We start from the raw sequence: 14,615 nt of genomic DNA, 5'->3' as shown, positions 1-14,615 counted from the left end.
CCTCCCCCCTCCCCCCGATGTGTCAGACCTTCAGACTTCCCTTCAGCCTCCCCTTCTCCATCCAAACAGAATCACAGAATCACAGAAACACCAAGATTGGAAAAGTCCTATGAGATCATCCAATCCAACCATCCACCAAACAAACCCATTGCCCTCACCTGTCCCACCCTCCAGACCCTCCCCCACCTTCACAGCCCTCCTCTGGATGCTCTTTTATATTTTATGTCCTTCTGACATTGTGTCCCCTCCATCAAGGCACCCCTGCACCCCTCAATCTGCTCCCTGACCCCCGCGCCGTTTCCAGCTACGACGATCATGGGTTGGTTTTGGTATCTGTTGCTCTCAGGTCCCCATTTCAGCCTCGTTCAAGCTCTCAGCCTCAACACCATCCTGCAGCAATGAGTTCTGCAGCTCGATCAGACACAGCAAGGATTCCGTTGGGATTTCCTGCCTTTCCAACCCCAGCTGATGATGCAGGGAGGTCTCCACTCCACTGTAGCACCATGCCAGAGGTCTGGAGGGAAATCCTTCAGGATTACCACTGGGCATTCACAAGCAAATGCTGGCTTTGCTGAAAGCTGGCACCTGGCACTCCTAACACAGTTTGTCCCAACATGTCAGGATCCCTCCCAGTTTGCCGGCTCTCAAGGTGCACAAAGCAAAGTGGAGGTGGACACCCGATGACCTGGGGCTGGACAAGGTCTGCATTCCTTATGCAACTTGGGCAGCTCCTCTCTTTCTTGTGGGGTGCCTTAGAGAACTCAAAGGGAAAGAACCTCATTTTAAAAAGTTCCTGTGGTCCAAAGGTGAATTTCCCTGTTGCTGTTCATATCTTAGACCTCGATCCTCCTTGAAATACTCATGAATGTGTTTGCAAGTGAGCAGCCCTTATGGTTCAGTAATCATAGAATAGAATCACAGACATCTAGGTTGGAAAACACCTTCGAGATCATTGAGTCCAGCCAACGCTATAAGTCCTATGCTAAGCCACGTCCCTAAGTGCCACATCCACAAATTTCCTATATATCTCCAGGGATGTCAGCTCCACCACCTCCCTGGGCAGCCCCTTCAGTCCCTGCCCACCCCCTCTGTGAAGGAATCCTTCCTGACACCCAACTGAACCTCCCTGCCACATCTCGAGCCCATTTCCTTACATCTTCTCACTGAGAATAGAGACCAACACCACCTCTGTATTTTCCAACCTGCTTTACTGCCTTGCAACACGTCCGGGCACAGATTCAATCCTCCTCTATAGACATGATTTCCAAGAGACCAGACGTTTCTTTCTGTCTGCTGCTCTGCGAAGCTTTTTCTTTTGCAGATCAGTTTCAGGCCCTGCTGTTCTTTGCTTGGAACAGCAATGAAGGTGTAGCTGCATTTGCTGCCATCTAACGGGGGAATTCAGGCTCAGCTCCTTACACTTTTGCGAGCAAATAAAATTGCTTGTGGAGCAGCAGTGGGATTGCACAGGACAGGCAGCATCTGCTGCACAAAATCCCAACAAATTTAGGGAAGGGGAAAAGCAGATCTGCTGAAGGGCTTCGGTGCATGGGCAGCCCTGCAGGGGGGTCATACAGAGCCAGTGAGAGGTGCACATTTGTGCTGGTCAGGCTGGAATGGTGCTCCTTTCATCATCGACCAGACTTGCAAAGGGTTCTTGGGATTATATTGCTTTGAGATAAGACAACAAAGCAGAAATAGTGAAGATGGGCACAAAAAAACCCTGTTGTGGGTAACCTGAAGACCGAGTCCAGCCTCAGCCCCGAGCTGAGCCCTGAAAGTTCTTCCAGAGTTGTTCCATTCTTCAAGCCAACCCCATAACACACCCAGTAATAAAATCATTTTATAACAAAATGCGGCAGAAGGGGATTGCCATGGAGTGCATGGGAGCGTATATTGCATCAAGCAAAAAAGGTCCTTCTAGGATTAGGGCCAAGGGAGGACAGGCGGTGGCAGAGGGATGGGGTGGGAGCAGCCAGGTAGGGAGTGGAGGCTCTGGTGATACAGAAGTGCTGAGACACTGAGTTGCAAAGGAGATGCACGCGTCTAAGAGAGCTGCTGGAGCTAATGTTGCTTCTTCAGCTGCCGTCACTGCAATATCACACCCTTCCTGGTGGAGTTCATAACCCTGATTTCTCTGAGCAGTCATCCTGTGGTCTCTGCTCATCTCCAGTTGCTTTTCTGGCTGCCATTGCAGTTTCAGACCACAGCAAGGAGTCTCTCCATCACCAGCAGCATCCTTTTTTCTTCTGAGGCAGCTTTGGTACCTCTTCTGCCCTATTTCTCAATTGATCTTCAGAAACTTTGAGTGCCCTGGGCAAAAAGGAAGCAGATGAGCCATGCATTTTCCCTCATATTTTATATTGCTCTTATATTCATTGAGTGAAAGGGTCCAGGGGTCTTTCCAGCTCAGTGTGCTTTGAGAACTGCAGACTGCTGGAAATCCCAGCCTAAATCCAATCACACACAGAATTGATTTAAGCAACCCAGGGAGAAAGCAGCAGCATCCTGAGAAGTCTTATTTTTTCCACCTCTTTGCAATGCAGAGCATCCAGCAGACGTCTCCCAGCTCATCCCCACTTCATCCCAGTGCTGCTCTGTGAGCTCTCCACGTAGAAGCTCCGGTGGCAGTGACACACTAACATTTCCCATAGGAAATGCAAGTGGGAGCCCATTAAAACCTTAGCAAAACCCAAGCACACTCCTCACCTGACCAGACTGACGATGGACTCAGTGACGTTGTGGCCGGAGGCAGCGCTGCATTCATAAAACAAGAGCTGATGCTCCTGGAAGACACAGAGCCCACAGAGAAATGTGCTTCCCTTGCATTGCAATGACTCGATACAACAGTAAATAGCCAGGGAGCATCATGGTCAAGCAGAAACAGAAGGATTTGGGAAACAAGTAACCCAATAACTGATGGACTGCAGCGCGAGGGTGCAATGCACCTTTTCTGGTGGCTGCAAGACCAACATTTAGTGCTGAGGAATGGGACCCCAGCTGGGCAGCACACTGCAGCAGGGCCGTGCACCCACCTGAGCCAGGCGCTCCCCCTCCTGCGTAGGGACCTGCCTCTCTGCAGCACAGTCTGTTTTGTTCCCCAGAAGCAGAACCGTGGCTCCATCTTCTGCTCCCTCCTGGGCAATGAAAGAGGGGAGGATCAGAAGTGCAAGCATCACCTCCTTGAATGACAGCTGGACACACCGCTCAGACACATCCTGAAGGATGTGCATGGATTTGGGCCAATAGCTGTGAGTTACCCCCATTTCCAAGGACTGAAAAGGGGCTATTCTAGATGTCAAATGTTACCAAAGCCTCTTTCATGGGGCCAGGTTTCCCTGCTTTGCCCACCTGGATGCAGTTGAGCCAGTAGTGCACATCGGCGAAGGAGTACTGCGATGTGACGTCGTACATCAGCACCACCCCGTCTGCCTTCCGGAAGAACTGCTTGGTGACACTGTGATACCTGCAGGCAGTGCAAAGCATCACCAGGAGGAAGGGAGGGAGGAGGGATTGCCTACAGCCAACCTGAAATCCCGATGGAAAAGCTGGGAACACAGATCAACCAAGGAGCCAAAACCCTATATTTGCTCCTATCACTCAAACTGCAGAGAGTTTGAGCACTTATTTTGATCCAAATTACTTCCTCTATTATTATTATTATCAGATCACACGCTATATAGAGTCCCTCCCCAAACAATCCCTTTTGCAAAGCAAGAACATCCATTTTCTACAAGCTGCCCCAGGTTGCTCTCCCCAGGCACCCAGCACAGCACCTCACCTTTCCTGCCCAGCTGAGTCCCAAAGGCGGAGAGCGAAGCGCTTGTTGTCCACCACGAGGTTTTTGACCTGATAATCCAGCCCTGGGACACAGAAAGGGATATTTGGATATTGTGGAGTTTCCCTCCTGTAATACGGATGGAGGAACCACATGGTGGAGATTGCAGCTCAAGTGGGCTGCTCCCAAGGAAGCCCACAACCCTTGGATATTTTACAGGTGGATTTGGTGCCCCAGAGAGGTCAAGAAGGGCTGCCATTGCTTACTTGCAAGCATCCAGGTGTGTGTGGCTCTGTTTGGACCTTGGTGACAGGATGGTGTGAGCAGTGATGTGCATGTAATGACCTCCAGCAACTTATGGGGTGGAAGGAAGGGAACCGTGGTCACCCACGTGGGTGCAGAGCTGACCTACCTACTGTGGCAGCGAGGTACGGGTTGAAGGTGTCAGCATGCAGTCGGTACAGAAAGGATGTTTTGCCCACATGGGAGTCCCCAACAAACAGCACGTTGTAGAGGTGGTCTGGCTCCAGAGAGCCCTTTGGGGCAGCTCCTGCTCCATTCACAGTCACAGCTTCTGGCTCTCCAGGGCTGGGCTCACCTCCTGGGCTCATTTTCTTCTCCATCTCTTCTTTCTTCTCCACGTTGAGCTCTTCTCTCTGCTCTCCTGAGAGCTGTGCCCCGCTGCTGACCGCCTCCACCAGTGGGCTGCCCCCAAGGGCCATCCCTGAGAGATCCTTCACAGCATCTTCCCCTTGCAGGATCCCTGAGTGAAGGGCTGATGCTGATGGCACTTCTTGTTTTGGAGTCTCAGCAGGTCCAGCAGCTGCTAGTTCTGCTTCCGTCACGCCTGGTGGCTTCTGTGGCTGCCGGGGAGCAGTGTGAAGCCTCCCCTTATCTGCCTGTGCTGAGACCTGCTCCTGGAGCTGCCTCTGGGCTGCCTGTCCCGAACCACCTAGCCGTTGCATATCTGGAATGAGAACATCCTCCTGCATCATCGCATCCAGATTTAGCGCACTGATTTGTAACGGTACCTCGGAGACAGGAGAAGCAAGTGTGGCTGCATTGGCATCATGGCCCTGCTTTAGTTCCAAATGCTGAGCTTCAACTAAAATCCTTGCCTCTGCCTCTAGCCTCGCTCCCTGCACCACTTCCAGGCCTCGAGCTCCATCCAGAGGCCTCCCCTCTGCATCAGCACTCTCTCTCTGGGTTTCTTCCAGGATCTGCTCATCTGGACCACTGACTGCTACCAGCCCTGCATCTGGATGAGCAGGCTCAGCAGCAGCAGTATACTCAGGATGCAGGGCAGGCTCAACATTCCTATCCCAAACGTCTGTGTTGTCAGCCACGCACAGAGCTCCTCCTAGAGCCACAGCTGGGCTCTCTGCTCCTTCCCACAGCCCCGATGCACAGAAGGGTTTCCCATTAGCCCCAGTGCTCTCTCCATGGGATAACATGAGCTCCTCCAGCTGCACGAGGTACTCTGCCTCCTTCCCTTCCAGCTCCTGTGCACTAACCAGTACCCTCCCACCTGGAGCTGGACTCCCAGCAGGGATTTCTGCTGGGGAAAGTCCCTCACCAAGCTCTGCAGCAGCCCCAGCTCCCTCCTCCAGCCCCGGCTCTGCTCTATCAGCCTCCTCCACCAATTGTACATCTGGCCCTATGTTCTTTGCCTGCTCTGTACCCAGGTCATCAGCCACACTTAGGGGCTGCAGCTCTGCCTCCAGGCTCTCATTAACCTCCCCCAGTTTTGCAATTAGCTGCACATGGGTATCACCACTTGGGGCTTCCACCAGCTCCAGGCTTCCAGACTCCTCCTGGGGTAACAGCTCTACAGCAGCCCCCTCTGCCTGCCTGGCTCCTGCTCCCTGCAGTTCACACACAGGCTGAATGGGCAGCCCAGGCTCGGTCAGTTCTTGTCCTCCATCCTCAGCATCCTCCCTGAGAGGCATGGCTGTGTCATCCAATCCATCCCTCAGGGCTTCTGGGCTGGGCATCCCATGCAGCAGAGTCCTTGCTGGAGAGTCCTCTGCCTCTTCCATTTCCAGTGCCTGAGCAATTAAGTCCAGTACCCTCCTACCTGGAGCTGGACTCCCAGCAGGGATTTCTGCTGGGGAAAGCCCCTCACCAAGCACTGCAGCAGCCCCAGCTCCCTCCTCCAGCCCTGGCTCTGCTCTATCAGCCTCCTCCAGCAGTTGCACATCTGGTCCTATGTTCTCTGCCTGCTCTGTACCCAGATCATCAACCAAACTCAGGACCTGCAGCTCTGCCTCCAGGCTCTCTTTAACCTCCCCCAGTTTTGCAATTAGCTGCACATGGGTATCACTGCTCGGGGCCTCCAGCAGCTCCAGGCTTCCAGCCTTTTCCTGGGGTGACAGCTCTACAGCAGCCCCCTCTGCCTGCCTGGCTCCTGCTCCCTGCAGTTCACACACAGGCTGAATGGGCAGCCCAGGCTCAGCTGGTTCTTGTCCTCCATCCTCAGCATCCTCCCTGAGATGTATGGCTGTGTGGTCCCCCCCATCCCTCAGGGCTTCTGGACTGGGAATCCCATGCAGCAGAGTCCTTGCTGGAGAGCTCTCTGCCTCCTCTAGTTCCAGTCCCTGAGCACTGACCAGGACCAGCTCATCCTTATCAGTGTCCTCTTCCTGCACCACTTCCATCTCCCTCTCTTCTTTCAAGTGCTGTACATCTTGTCCCTCATGCTCAAGCTCCTGTGTGAGCTGCACAGCTGTATGCCCCCCCCCTCCCAATGGGTCTTCTTGACTGGGACCCCACTGCAGCTGCGTGTTCCCCTGGGAGTCCTCTTCCCCCTCCATTTCTACTAACTCTGGTTTACTGACCTCACCCACCAGTTGCACCTCTGGCCCCATGCTCTCTGCCTGCTCTGAGTGTGGCTGGAGACCTGGGTACAGAGGTTGCAGCTCTGCCTCCAGGCTCCCTTTGATCTCCCTCAGCTCTGCAAGCAGCTGCATACGGGTATCACCACTCAGACTCTCCAGGCTTCCAGACTCCTCCTGGGGTGACAGCTCTACAGCAGCCCCCTCTGCCTGCCTGGCTCCTGCTCCCTGCAGTTCACACACAGGCTGAATGGGCAGCCCAGGCTCGGTCAGTTCTTGTCCTCCATCCTCAGCATCCTCCCTGAGAGGCATGGCTGTGTCATCCAATCCATCCCTCAGGGCTTCTGGGCTGGGCATCCCATGCAGCAGAGTCCTTGCTGGAGAGTCCTCTGCCTCTTCCATTTCCAGTGCCTGAGCAATTAAATCCAGTACCCTCCTTCCTGGAGCTGGACTCCCAGCAGGGATTTCTGCTGGGGAAAGCCCCTCACCAAGCTCTGCAGCAGCCCCAGCTCCCCCCTCCAGCCCTGGCTCTGCTCTATCAGCCTCCTCCAGCAGTTGCACTTCTGGCCCTATGTTCTCTGCCTGTTCTGTACCCAGGTCATCAGCCACATTCAGGGGCTGCAGCTCAGTCCTTTCCATCTCTCCCCAGCAGTGCCCCGCTGCACCACTATCCTCTCCGTCCACTTTTTCAGGGTTGGGATCTTCTCTCACCCCCTGCACTGCTGCCATTTGCACCTCAACCCATCCTGGCAGCTGTGGCTCCAGCTGCTCTCCCGGCACCTGAAGCACATCGGTGGCAAAGCTGCCCACTGGGAGCTCCACCTCCCGAGCTTTGAGGACTGCCTCCAGATTTTCTCCTTCTCCTGGGAGCTGCACCTTTTCCCACTTCATCTTTCCCTGCACCCATCCTTCTCCCTCCAACCCCACCCGTGCCTGCTCGCCTATCTCTGTGCTCTCTCCCAGTGCCTCTTGTGGCCTCTCAACCTCTTTTAGCATCTGCTGCTCCCCACCAGCATCCCTTCCCTGGACAGACAACACCATTTCCATCTGCTCCAGGCTCTGCCCTGCTCTCTCCACACTGTTTCCCTGAGCTGCCCCCTCCTCCTGGGCTCCTGCAGACGCACCAGCCTGTGTCCTGTCCCCAGCACGAAGCTCAGCTGCAGCTCGTCCCTCTTTCAGGTCTTCTTCCAACACCTTGTGATGCTCAGCATCATCGTGTGGGCAGTGAGCAGCATCTCCCAGTGGTTGCCTGCTCAGAGCTGCTATTGCATCATTCATCTCTCTTAGCAAAGAGCCTTGGCCAGAAAACCGTTCCTCTTTCAGAAATTCGGGGAAGGGATCTTCTTCTACAGAAAGCAGTCGTGACGTGTTTGTGTCTGCTGGTGGCTTTTCCCAAACCCTGGAAAGAGCAGAAAATGGGGTGAGCACAACACTGGGACAGAACACTGAAGAGGAAGGAATTTTTGGCCAGGGGAGGGTGGAGGATGTGGGTGCAGTTCTTGGGGCCCGGGACCCTTACACATGGTGGGTGCTCCTGTGTTTGGGCTCGCTGCCCTGGGAGTTCAACCTGACGTGCATCTCTGCCAACTGCTGCTCTGGGCTCATCTGTGGCAAAGGGAGGAAAAGAGAAGAGAAAACAAAAAGCTTGGCAGAGTGTGTATCCGTTTGAAATGATGTTCAGCTTTCCTGCTTCAGTTTCCAGATATTCCCTCCCAAAATGTGGGAGTAGCAGCCCCGTATGCTGCTGCTCACCCCTTCCCAAGCACCCATGCAGCACGGTGCTGCCCTGTGTGACATCCCACCACATCCCCACTGTGCACACCTGCTGTACCTGCAGGGATGGCAGTGTCTCACTGGGCAGCTCTGCCTCCTCTTCATCCCTGTAAGCACAGAGCACGGGGTCACAACAGAAACTGCCTCCATTCACCTCCTCCATCCTCTCCCCGAGGTCCTCTGCAGCCCTGGGAGCAGTGATGTGCTCTGTTCTGGACTGGGACAGCAGAGCCCACCTGTGGCCTTTACACCAGCGCTGGGAGGGCCCTATCAGCACAATGCTGATAATCCTGGCTTCTCTTCCTAGCACTTTTTGTACCCAATCATACCACATCCCCATACTTTTCACACCATCCCAAAGCAGAACCATGGCTGAGACCCATCCAGCTTCCTCCCCATCCTCTGCAACTCCCAGGAGGGAGCCAGGGATGAGCAGAAGCCACTCACCGCGGTTTCTCTGCCCGCTGCTGAGCCATGGCAGCCCTCAGGCACTCGTGGGTCTGCTGCAGCTGTGCATGGATGAGCTGCAGCTGCTCCTCCAGCGCCCGGTTGTTCTCCTCCAGCTGTCGGTTCTCAGCGCTGGCAGCTCGCTGTGTGCTGCTGAGACTGCGGCACTGTGCTTCCAGCTGCAGGGAGACAGCAGGATCACCTCCTGCTCTAAGACTGGGGCTGGATTTTCCCCAGGGTATTGGATGGGAAACTCAGTTTATGTGCTCCCAGGGAAGGAAGGACCGTGGGGATGGAGGCAGAGAGTGAGCGATGGAGGTGCTATGTGATGAACTGCAGAGAGCATCCAGGTTCAGGCGTACAACACCAGGCCAAAGTCATGAGGACAACATAAAGAACTGCACCACCAGTATTCGGGATCAGGGTTTGGGGTCAGCATTTGGGGGCAGCTCACCTCCTCCTGTGCTGCAAGCAAGCGCTGCACCTCCCTGCCTCTGGCATCCAGCGCTCGCTGCAGCACCGCGCAGTGCAGGCGGCTCCGGGCTGTGCTCTGCGGTGTCAATGGGAACATCAGCACCCAGTTGGGTTTAGGGCGCTGGGTACCTTTGGGGGATGGGGGAGTGGATGGATCCCCCACCTCCTGTTCCATTCGCTGCCGCTCCTCTTGGATCTGCAGCTCCAGGGCTTCGCAGAGCTGCTGCACCTCCTGTTTGTGCTCAGCCACGCGTCTGGGGGGGTCAGGAGGGTCAGACTGTGCCATGTGGATGTGGGTCTGGGGACACTGCATTGCCCACCAGGCCCTCAGAGAGCACAGAGGTTCCTTCCCCCAGCAGGGATGTGTCTGGCACTTTGGCCATGGGGTGCGTGACTGCAGATGGAGCCCAACCCCAAACACGGGCACAGTGTGAATCCTCTGCCCAGGCTGTGGTGGAGGTGCTGGGAGCGCCCACGTTTCTCCTTCCTTGGGTGCCCCTCCCTGGCAGGGACTCACTTGTTGAGGGCCTCCTCCAAGGCCTCCTTCTTGCTCCGGGCTTCTTGGATGTGGTGCCTCATCTTGGCCAGGAAATCCTCCAAGTTGCCCAGGAGTTGGGGCTCATCTTCCCTCAGCTTGGCCCAGAGCTGCCAGATCTCCTGCCTGCTGGGAGAGAGGAGCAGGGCAGCAAAAAAAGATGGATCATTTGGGGGTCCCTATCATCAGGGCTGTGTGGTCCTGGGGGTGGCCGCACTCCTGCCCCTGGGACAAAGGCAGCTGCGGCTCTGCCCCCATGGGCACCAAACTGGGGACAGCCCTGCCCTGTCCCATCCTGCGGGACACCTGGGGGTGCTTTGCTCACTCTTCCCATCTGTCATCCACTCCCAGTTGCTCCATGAAGGCTGCAAAGTGTTTCTTTTCCTCGCTGTCCGTCTCTTCCCATGTGGGGCTGGCGAGGACCAGGCAGCTCCTCCGCGATGCTGCTTTCCGCCGCCGATGCTCCCTGCTGACTTTTTGGGAACTCAGGAACTGCCCTGTAGAAACACAGCCCTCAGCACCCAGATCCCAGTGCCTCCCACCCCAGTGATCCATGGGCTCACAGCCACAGCTGTTTTCGGGTTGCTGAGTGCCACCCAGAACACTGAGCATCCCCATCGGAAAGCACTGGGTGCGTGGAGTCACCATGCCAGCACTTACGGAGCCCAGCAGTGAACTCCTCAACGCTCAGCTGCCCGGTGCCAGCAGCATCCATCCCATCAAAGAGCAGCTCCAGCTCCTCTGTGCTGCACGGGATAACCTCCTCCTGCAGTTTCTAAGAACAAACCGCAGGACCATAGAACGGTTGTGTTGGAAGGAGCCCTACAACCCCCCCAGCCCCATCCCTTACCTGCATATCTGCACGAGTGATGAATCCCTCCGTGTCCCCACGCTGCTCCTGGATGACATCCTGGACTCTCTGCATCACAGCTGCTGCCCACGGTGGCTCTTCGGCCGCATCCCTGCGGAGCTGCCGCCGCCGGCTGGATCCCATGCGCCGACCCTTGGAGCCCACGCGCTGCTCAGCCATGGCTCACAGTGGGGTCCTGCAGAGGGGAACCCATTAAACGGCTCAGCAGGGCCCCGAGCGGGTTTGGCAATAAGAGAAGAGGCACTTCTCTCTGGTTGCACACAGCCCAGCACCCGAGTGGGGGATGTGGCTCCTGCCTGGGGGGCACGCTGTGCTCCCACCCGTCCTCAGTGCGTGGTCGTGGGGGTGATGCAGACTCCAAGCGGCTCCGGGAGCTCCTCAGCATCTCTAAATATTCCTCCCCCAGCTTCCGCAGCCCTGAGTCACCTCCTGTGACCTCGGGGAGGTTTTCCATTCACGCCCCCGCCTTCGCCCCCAGCTCAATCCTCTCATCCTCATTGCTCTGAAGCGTGCCCAAATTGGGACAAAAAGTGGGAGAGGGGGAAACCCCCCACTGCCCCACCTCTCCTTTCGCAACGCCAAGCCCTAAGGTTCGCTGGAAATAAGGAATGGGCCCCAAAATGTCCCCATCCCCTTCCACTCCCGTGCAGCACCGTCCCACAGCATCACACAGACATGGGGGGGTCCTGTGAGGTCAGCAGAGCCCCAGGGAGGGAAGGGGGGAGGAGTCAGGATGTGGGTACCCCATTCTGTGGTCCCAGCCCCTAAGAGAGCCAAAGCGGCAGCATTTTGGGGAGGGATGGGGGAGGTTATGACGCAAGGAAGTCCCCTCGGTGCCTCCCCCTGCCCCACAGAGCGAGCTGAGCCCGTTGCGTGCCACGAAATGGAAGCACCAAACACGGAAAAGCTGTAAAATAAATACCAAAGGGACTTAAACACCGGCGGCTGTCTGAGATGCTTCCTGCTGAGGGGCGGCAGGAGGGTCACTGCTGCCAAAAGCCCCACGGGTGCAGGGCCAGGCACCAACCCTGCGTCCCTAACACCAAAACCCCCTTCTTTTCCCCGCTTTTCTATTAGCACGAGCCACCCCTTGAGCAAGGCTCACCTTCTCCACGTGCCCTCAGTTTCGGGATGCTGCTGCCTGGCTGCGCCGTGGGGCTCCCGAGGGCTGGGGGGACATCAGCCCCACTCAGACTGCATTGCTGCTGCGCACCTCCCGGCCCCACACCGTCATTCTCTCTCTTACTCAAGGCCGCCTTCCGCTTTGGGGTTGCACTCAACTGCCGGTACGCACACGTTTCCTGTTTGCAGCACCACAGAGGGCTCAGCCGTGGACCCCAACCCACCCAGACCCACAGAAGCCCTCATTCCTGCCCTGACTGGCCGCAGCCAGATCAAAAAGGCTCCATCCCACAGCTGGACATCCCAAATCCCAACCCATCACTCAGGTATGTGACGGCTCCTTCCCCACCAGACCCATAGAAACTGCAGCTCTGTGGGTGCTGCACCCCTAAGGCAACCCCCAACCCACATACGACATTCCCCCTCCTCCCCACAACTCCCAGCACACCCCACAGCAGTTATTCCCAATAACAGCCATCCATTCCCTTCCATGAGACAAGTGTTTATTCAGTTACACTCACAGACAAACAGGTATTTCCCCTTCCAAGAAGCCTCAATAGCGTTTTCATAAATAAACATTTAGTGCTGGGCAGCTGCCAGCATCTCTGACAGCAAAGTGCATCACGGTATGAGCTGGGAGCAGCGCCCACCTCCTCTGCCTGGGACCATCCTGTGCCACTTCGAGTCCCAGCACAGAGGGGCAGGAGGGGAACCCAGTGGAAGTGCTGAGATCCAACAGCACTGAGAGCCTCGGAGCAGGGCTGCATCCTACAGGACGTCCCTGGGTCACAGAGACAACAGCAGCTGCTCTGCAGAGCCAGGCCAGGGTCCTCTCCCCCAGCTCTAAAGTAGGAAATAGTCCAGGAGAAGGCTGTCACTTCTTCCAGCTGCTGCTGAGCAGCACTCCGCCCCTCGAGCAGCCTGGCAGTGCCAAGCAGCAGCAGCTCTCCATCCAGCTTAGTGTCAGCATTGAACGAGGCACAGCAAGCCAACAGCACGCCAGGAACACCACCAGCCAAGGGTCAGCAGAACCTGGAGCAGCCCAGCACCTCCTGAGCAGTGCTGGCCCCACGGGGCACCTCCAGCACGTTTGTCACCACTCCGTGACAAATGCATCGCTGAGTCACTGGGAGCAGCTCCACGCAGGGCTCACACCCAGCCGTGATCCACACCAGTGAGACTCTGAGGTTTTGGAGCTGCTTCATGCCAGGCAACAGGCAGTGCTGGGCACCAGGATGCTGCAAGGACCACACCAACACAGAGCAGGGGACACTCTCAGCCCCGCTTGCTCCATTCCAGTCCTCCTCAGTCCTTTCCACGGTCTTCAGCATCAGCTCCTCCTATACATTGCACACACTGTGGGCCCCTCAGGAGCCCAGAGCTATTCATAAATAGGGAACTACAGACTCAGCATCGCTTCATACAGACAGCTCAGACAGCACAGGGCAGGGAAAGAGCCACGACACCCCCAGGGCACGTCAGCATCAGCATCCATCCCCAGCAGCAGCAGTCACAGCTTGGGCTTGTCGTGGACAACTCTTCTCTTGGAGCTGTAGAAATCTGCAGGGCAGGAAGAGAAGTTGGGATGCGTCAGGGAGCAGAAGGAGAAGGCTGTTCCCAGGGCAGCACCCCAACCAGGTGCACTCACACCTCCGAAGCCCCACATTCGTGGAGCCCCGCATCACTCGGTCCCACCACATCCGCACCGCTGAGCCTGAGGACTTCTGGCCACAGGAGCTGAAGTTGGTGAATTGTTCTGGGGTATTTTTATTTAAGGGATATCCGAGCCCAGTTCTGCTGCCCACCCCTCAGCCGGTTTGCAGCCTTCTCCCTCAAAAGATGGTATGCACTCAGGGTGGCCCATGGCTGTGAGCGCACCCAGTCCCTCCCACAACACCACCAATGGCACCCAGAGGGACATCACACCCCCACCACTCACCTTTGACGGTGGTCTGCCCACGTTTCAAGCGCTGTGGAGAACCGACCCTGGTGGGCTCCGAGCTCTGCTGGGCTGCCCCATGATGGACCCCATCGACACCATCCTTGGGGGCGACCCTGCAGGGTGCTGAGCTCCCATTATCCCCCCCGCTGGTGGCCTTGGCCAAGCTGAAGGCCCCCCGGGAGGGCTGCTCTGCCAGCAGGACCCTCTCCCACTTGAAATGCCCTTCCAGGGGCGTCTCCGTTTCGAAGTTGAAGTTCCAGCGCCGCTGAGCTTCTTCCAGCTGCTGCCTCAACAGTTCCTCAAAGTCGTTCTGGATCTGCTCGTGGTCTACGGGGCCGAAGAGGTTCCTGCACACTTTGCTGCTGCACGGCATCGGCCCGGCTCTGCTCTGTGACAGCGGCATTGCGGCTGTGGGGAGGGGGATATGGGGGGGATGTGAGCCCGGGGCAGAGCTGTGCACAGAATGGGACCTGCCAGCAATCCTGGGCTCACGCTGAGGGGTGTTAATGGTCTCTGCCATGGGGCAGAGCAAAGCGAGAGTGGCACAGGGGCAGGTGAAGCAATGAGGATGTTGTTTTTCTGGTTGGTTTCTTCATCTGAAGAACCCAGCCCAGTGGCAAGGAAACTTTTCAAACGAGTGCAAGGACTCACCACGAGCCTGAGCCCCACTGAGCACCTCCTGTCTGCAAGGAGCTGTTGGGTAACCGGGGGGGGAAGGAGCCTGTTTGTTTTCTTTCAAATCAATGCCTACAGCTTTCACTTCCATGGGATGAGCGGGTGCTCCTTCCAAAGCACATGTGGGGGGCAGAGAGACCGGGATGGGATGCTTTTGTACAGCG

At 56.6% G+C, this 14,615-nt stretch overlaps 2 protein-coding genes across 2 annotated transcripts; both read right to left on the bottom strand.

Moving 5' to 3' along the window:
- Positions 1–1,191: 1,191 nt before the first annotated feature.
- On the bottom strand, positions 1,192–11,986 carry RAB44 (RAB44, member RAS oncogene family). Its single transcript, XM_031556984.1, has 16 exons — positions 11,818–11,986; positions 10,692–10,887; positions 10,502–10,616; positions 10,167–10,338; positions 9,824–9,970; positions 9,470–9,560; positions 9,287–9,382; positions 8,833–9,011; positions 8,435–8,492; positions 8,132–8,217; positions 4,191–8,011; positions 3,782–3,863; positions 3,352–3,466; positions 3,036–3,137; positions 2,710–2,786; positions 1,192–2,313 (listed from the first exon to the last, which is right to left on the bottom strand). The coding sequence occupies exons 2-16, from the start codon at positions 10,869–10,871 to the stop codon at positions 2,226–2,228; spliced, it is 5,409 nt and encodes a 1,802-aa protein (XP_031412844.1). The 5' UTR covers positions 10,872–10,887; positions 11,818–11,986; the 3' UTR covers positions 1,192–2,225.
- Positions 11,987–12,320: 334 nt separating this feature from the next.
- CDKN1A (cyclin dependent kinase inhibitor 1A) lies at positions 12,321–14,607 on the bottom strand. The gene is made up of 2 exons (XM_010724235.3): positions 13,774–14,607; positions 12,321–13,394 (listed from the first exon to the last, which is right to left on the bottom strand). Exons 1-2 carry the CDS (start codon positions 14,294–14,296, stop codon positions 13,345–13,347), a joined length of 573 nt encoding a protein of 190 aa, XP_010722537.1. The 5' UTR covers positions 14,297–14,607; the 3' UTR covers positions 12,321–13,344.
- Positions 14,608–14,615: the final 8 nt, after the last annotated feature.

The sequence above is a fragment of the Meleagris gallopavo genome, chromosome 28 (genome assembly GCF_000146605.3).
Source record: "Meleagris gallopavo isolate NT-WF06-2002-E0010 breed Aviagen turkey brand Nicholas breeding stock chromosome 28, Turkey_5.1, whole genome shotgun sequence".
In the NCBI taxonomy this organism is placed as follows: Eukaryota; Metazoa; Chordata; class Aves; order Galliformes; family Phasianidae; genus Meleagris; species Meleagris gallopavo.
Note: the sequence above shows the minus strand (reverse complement) of the source record. Positions and strands in the feature narration are given on the sequence as shown.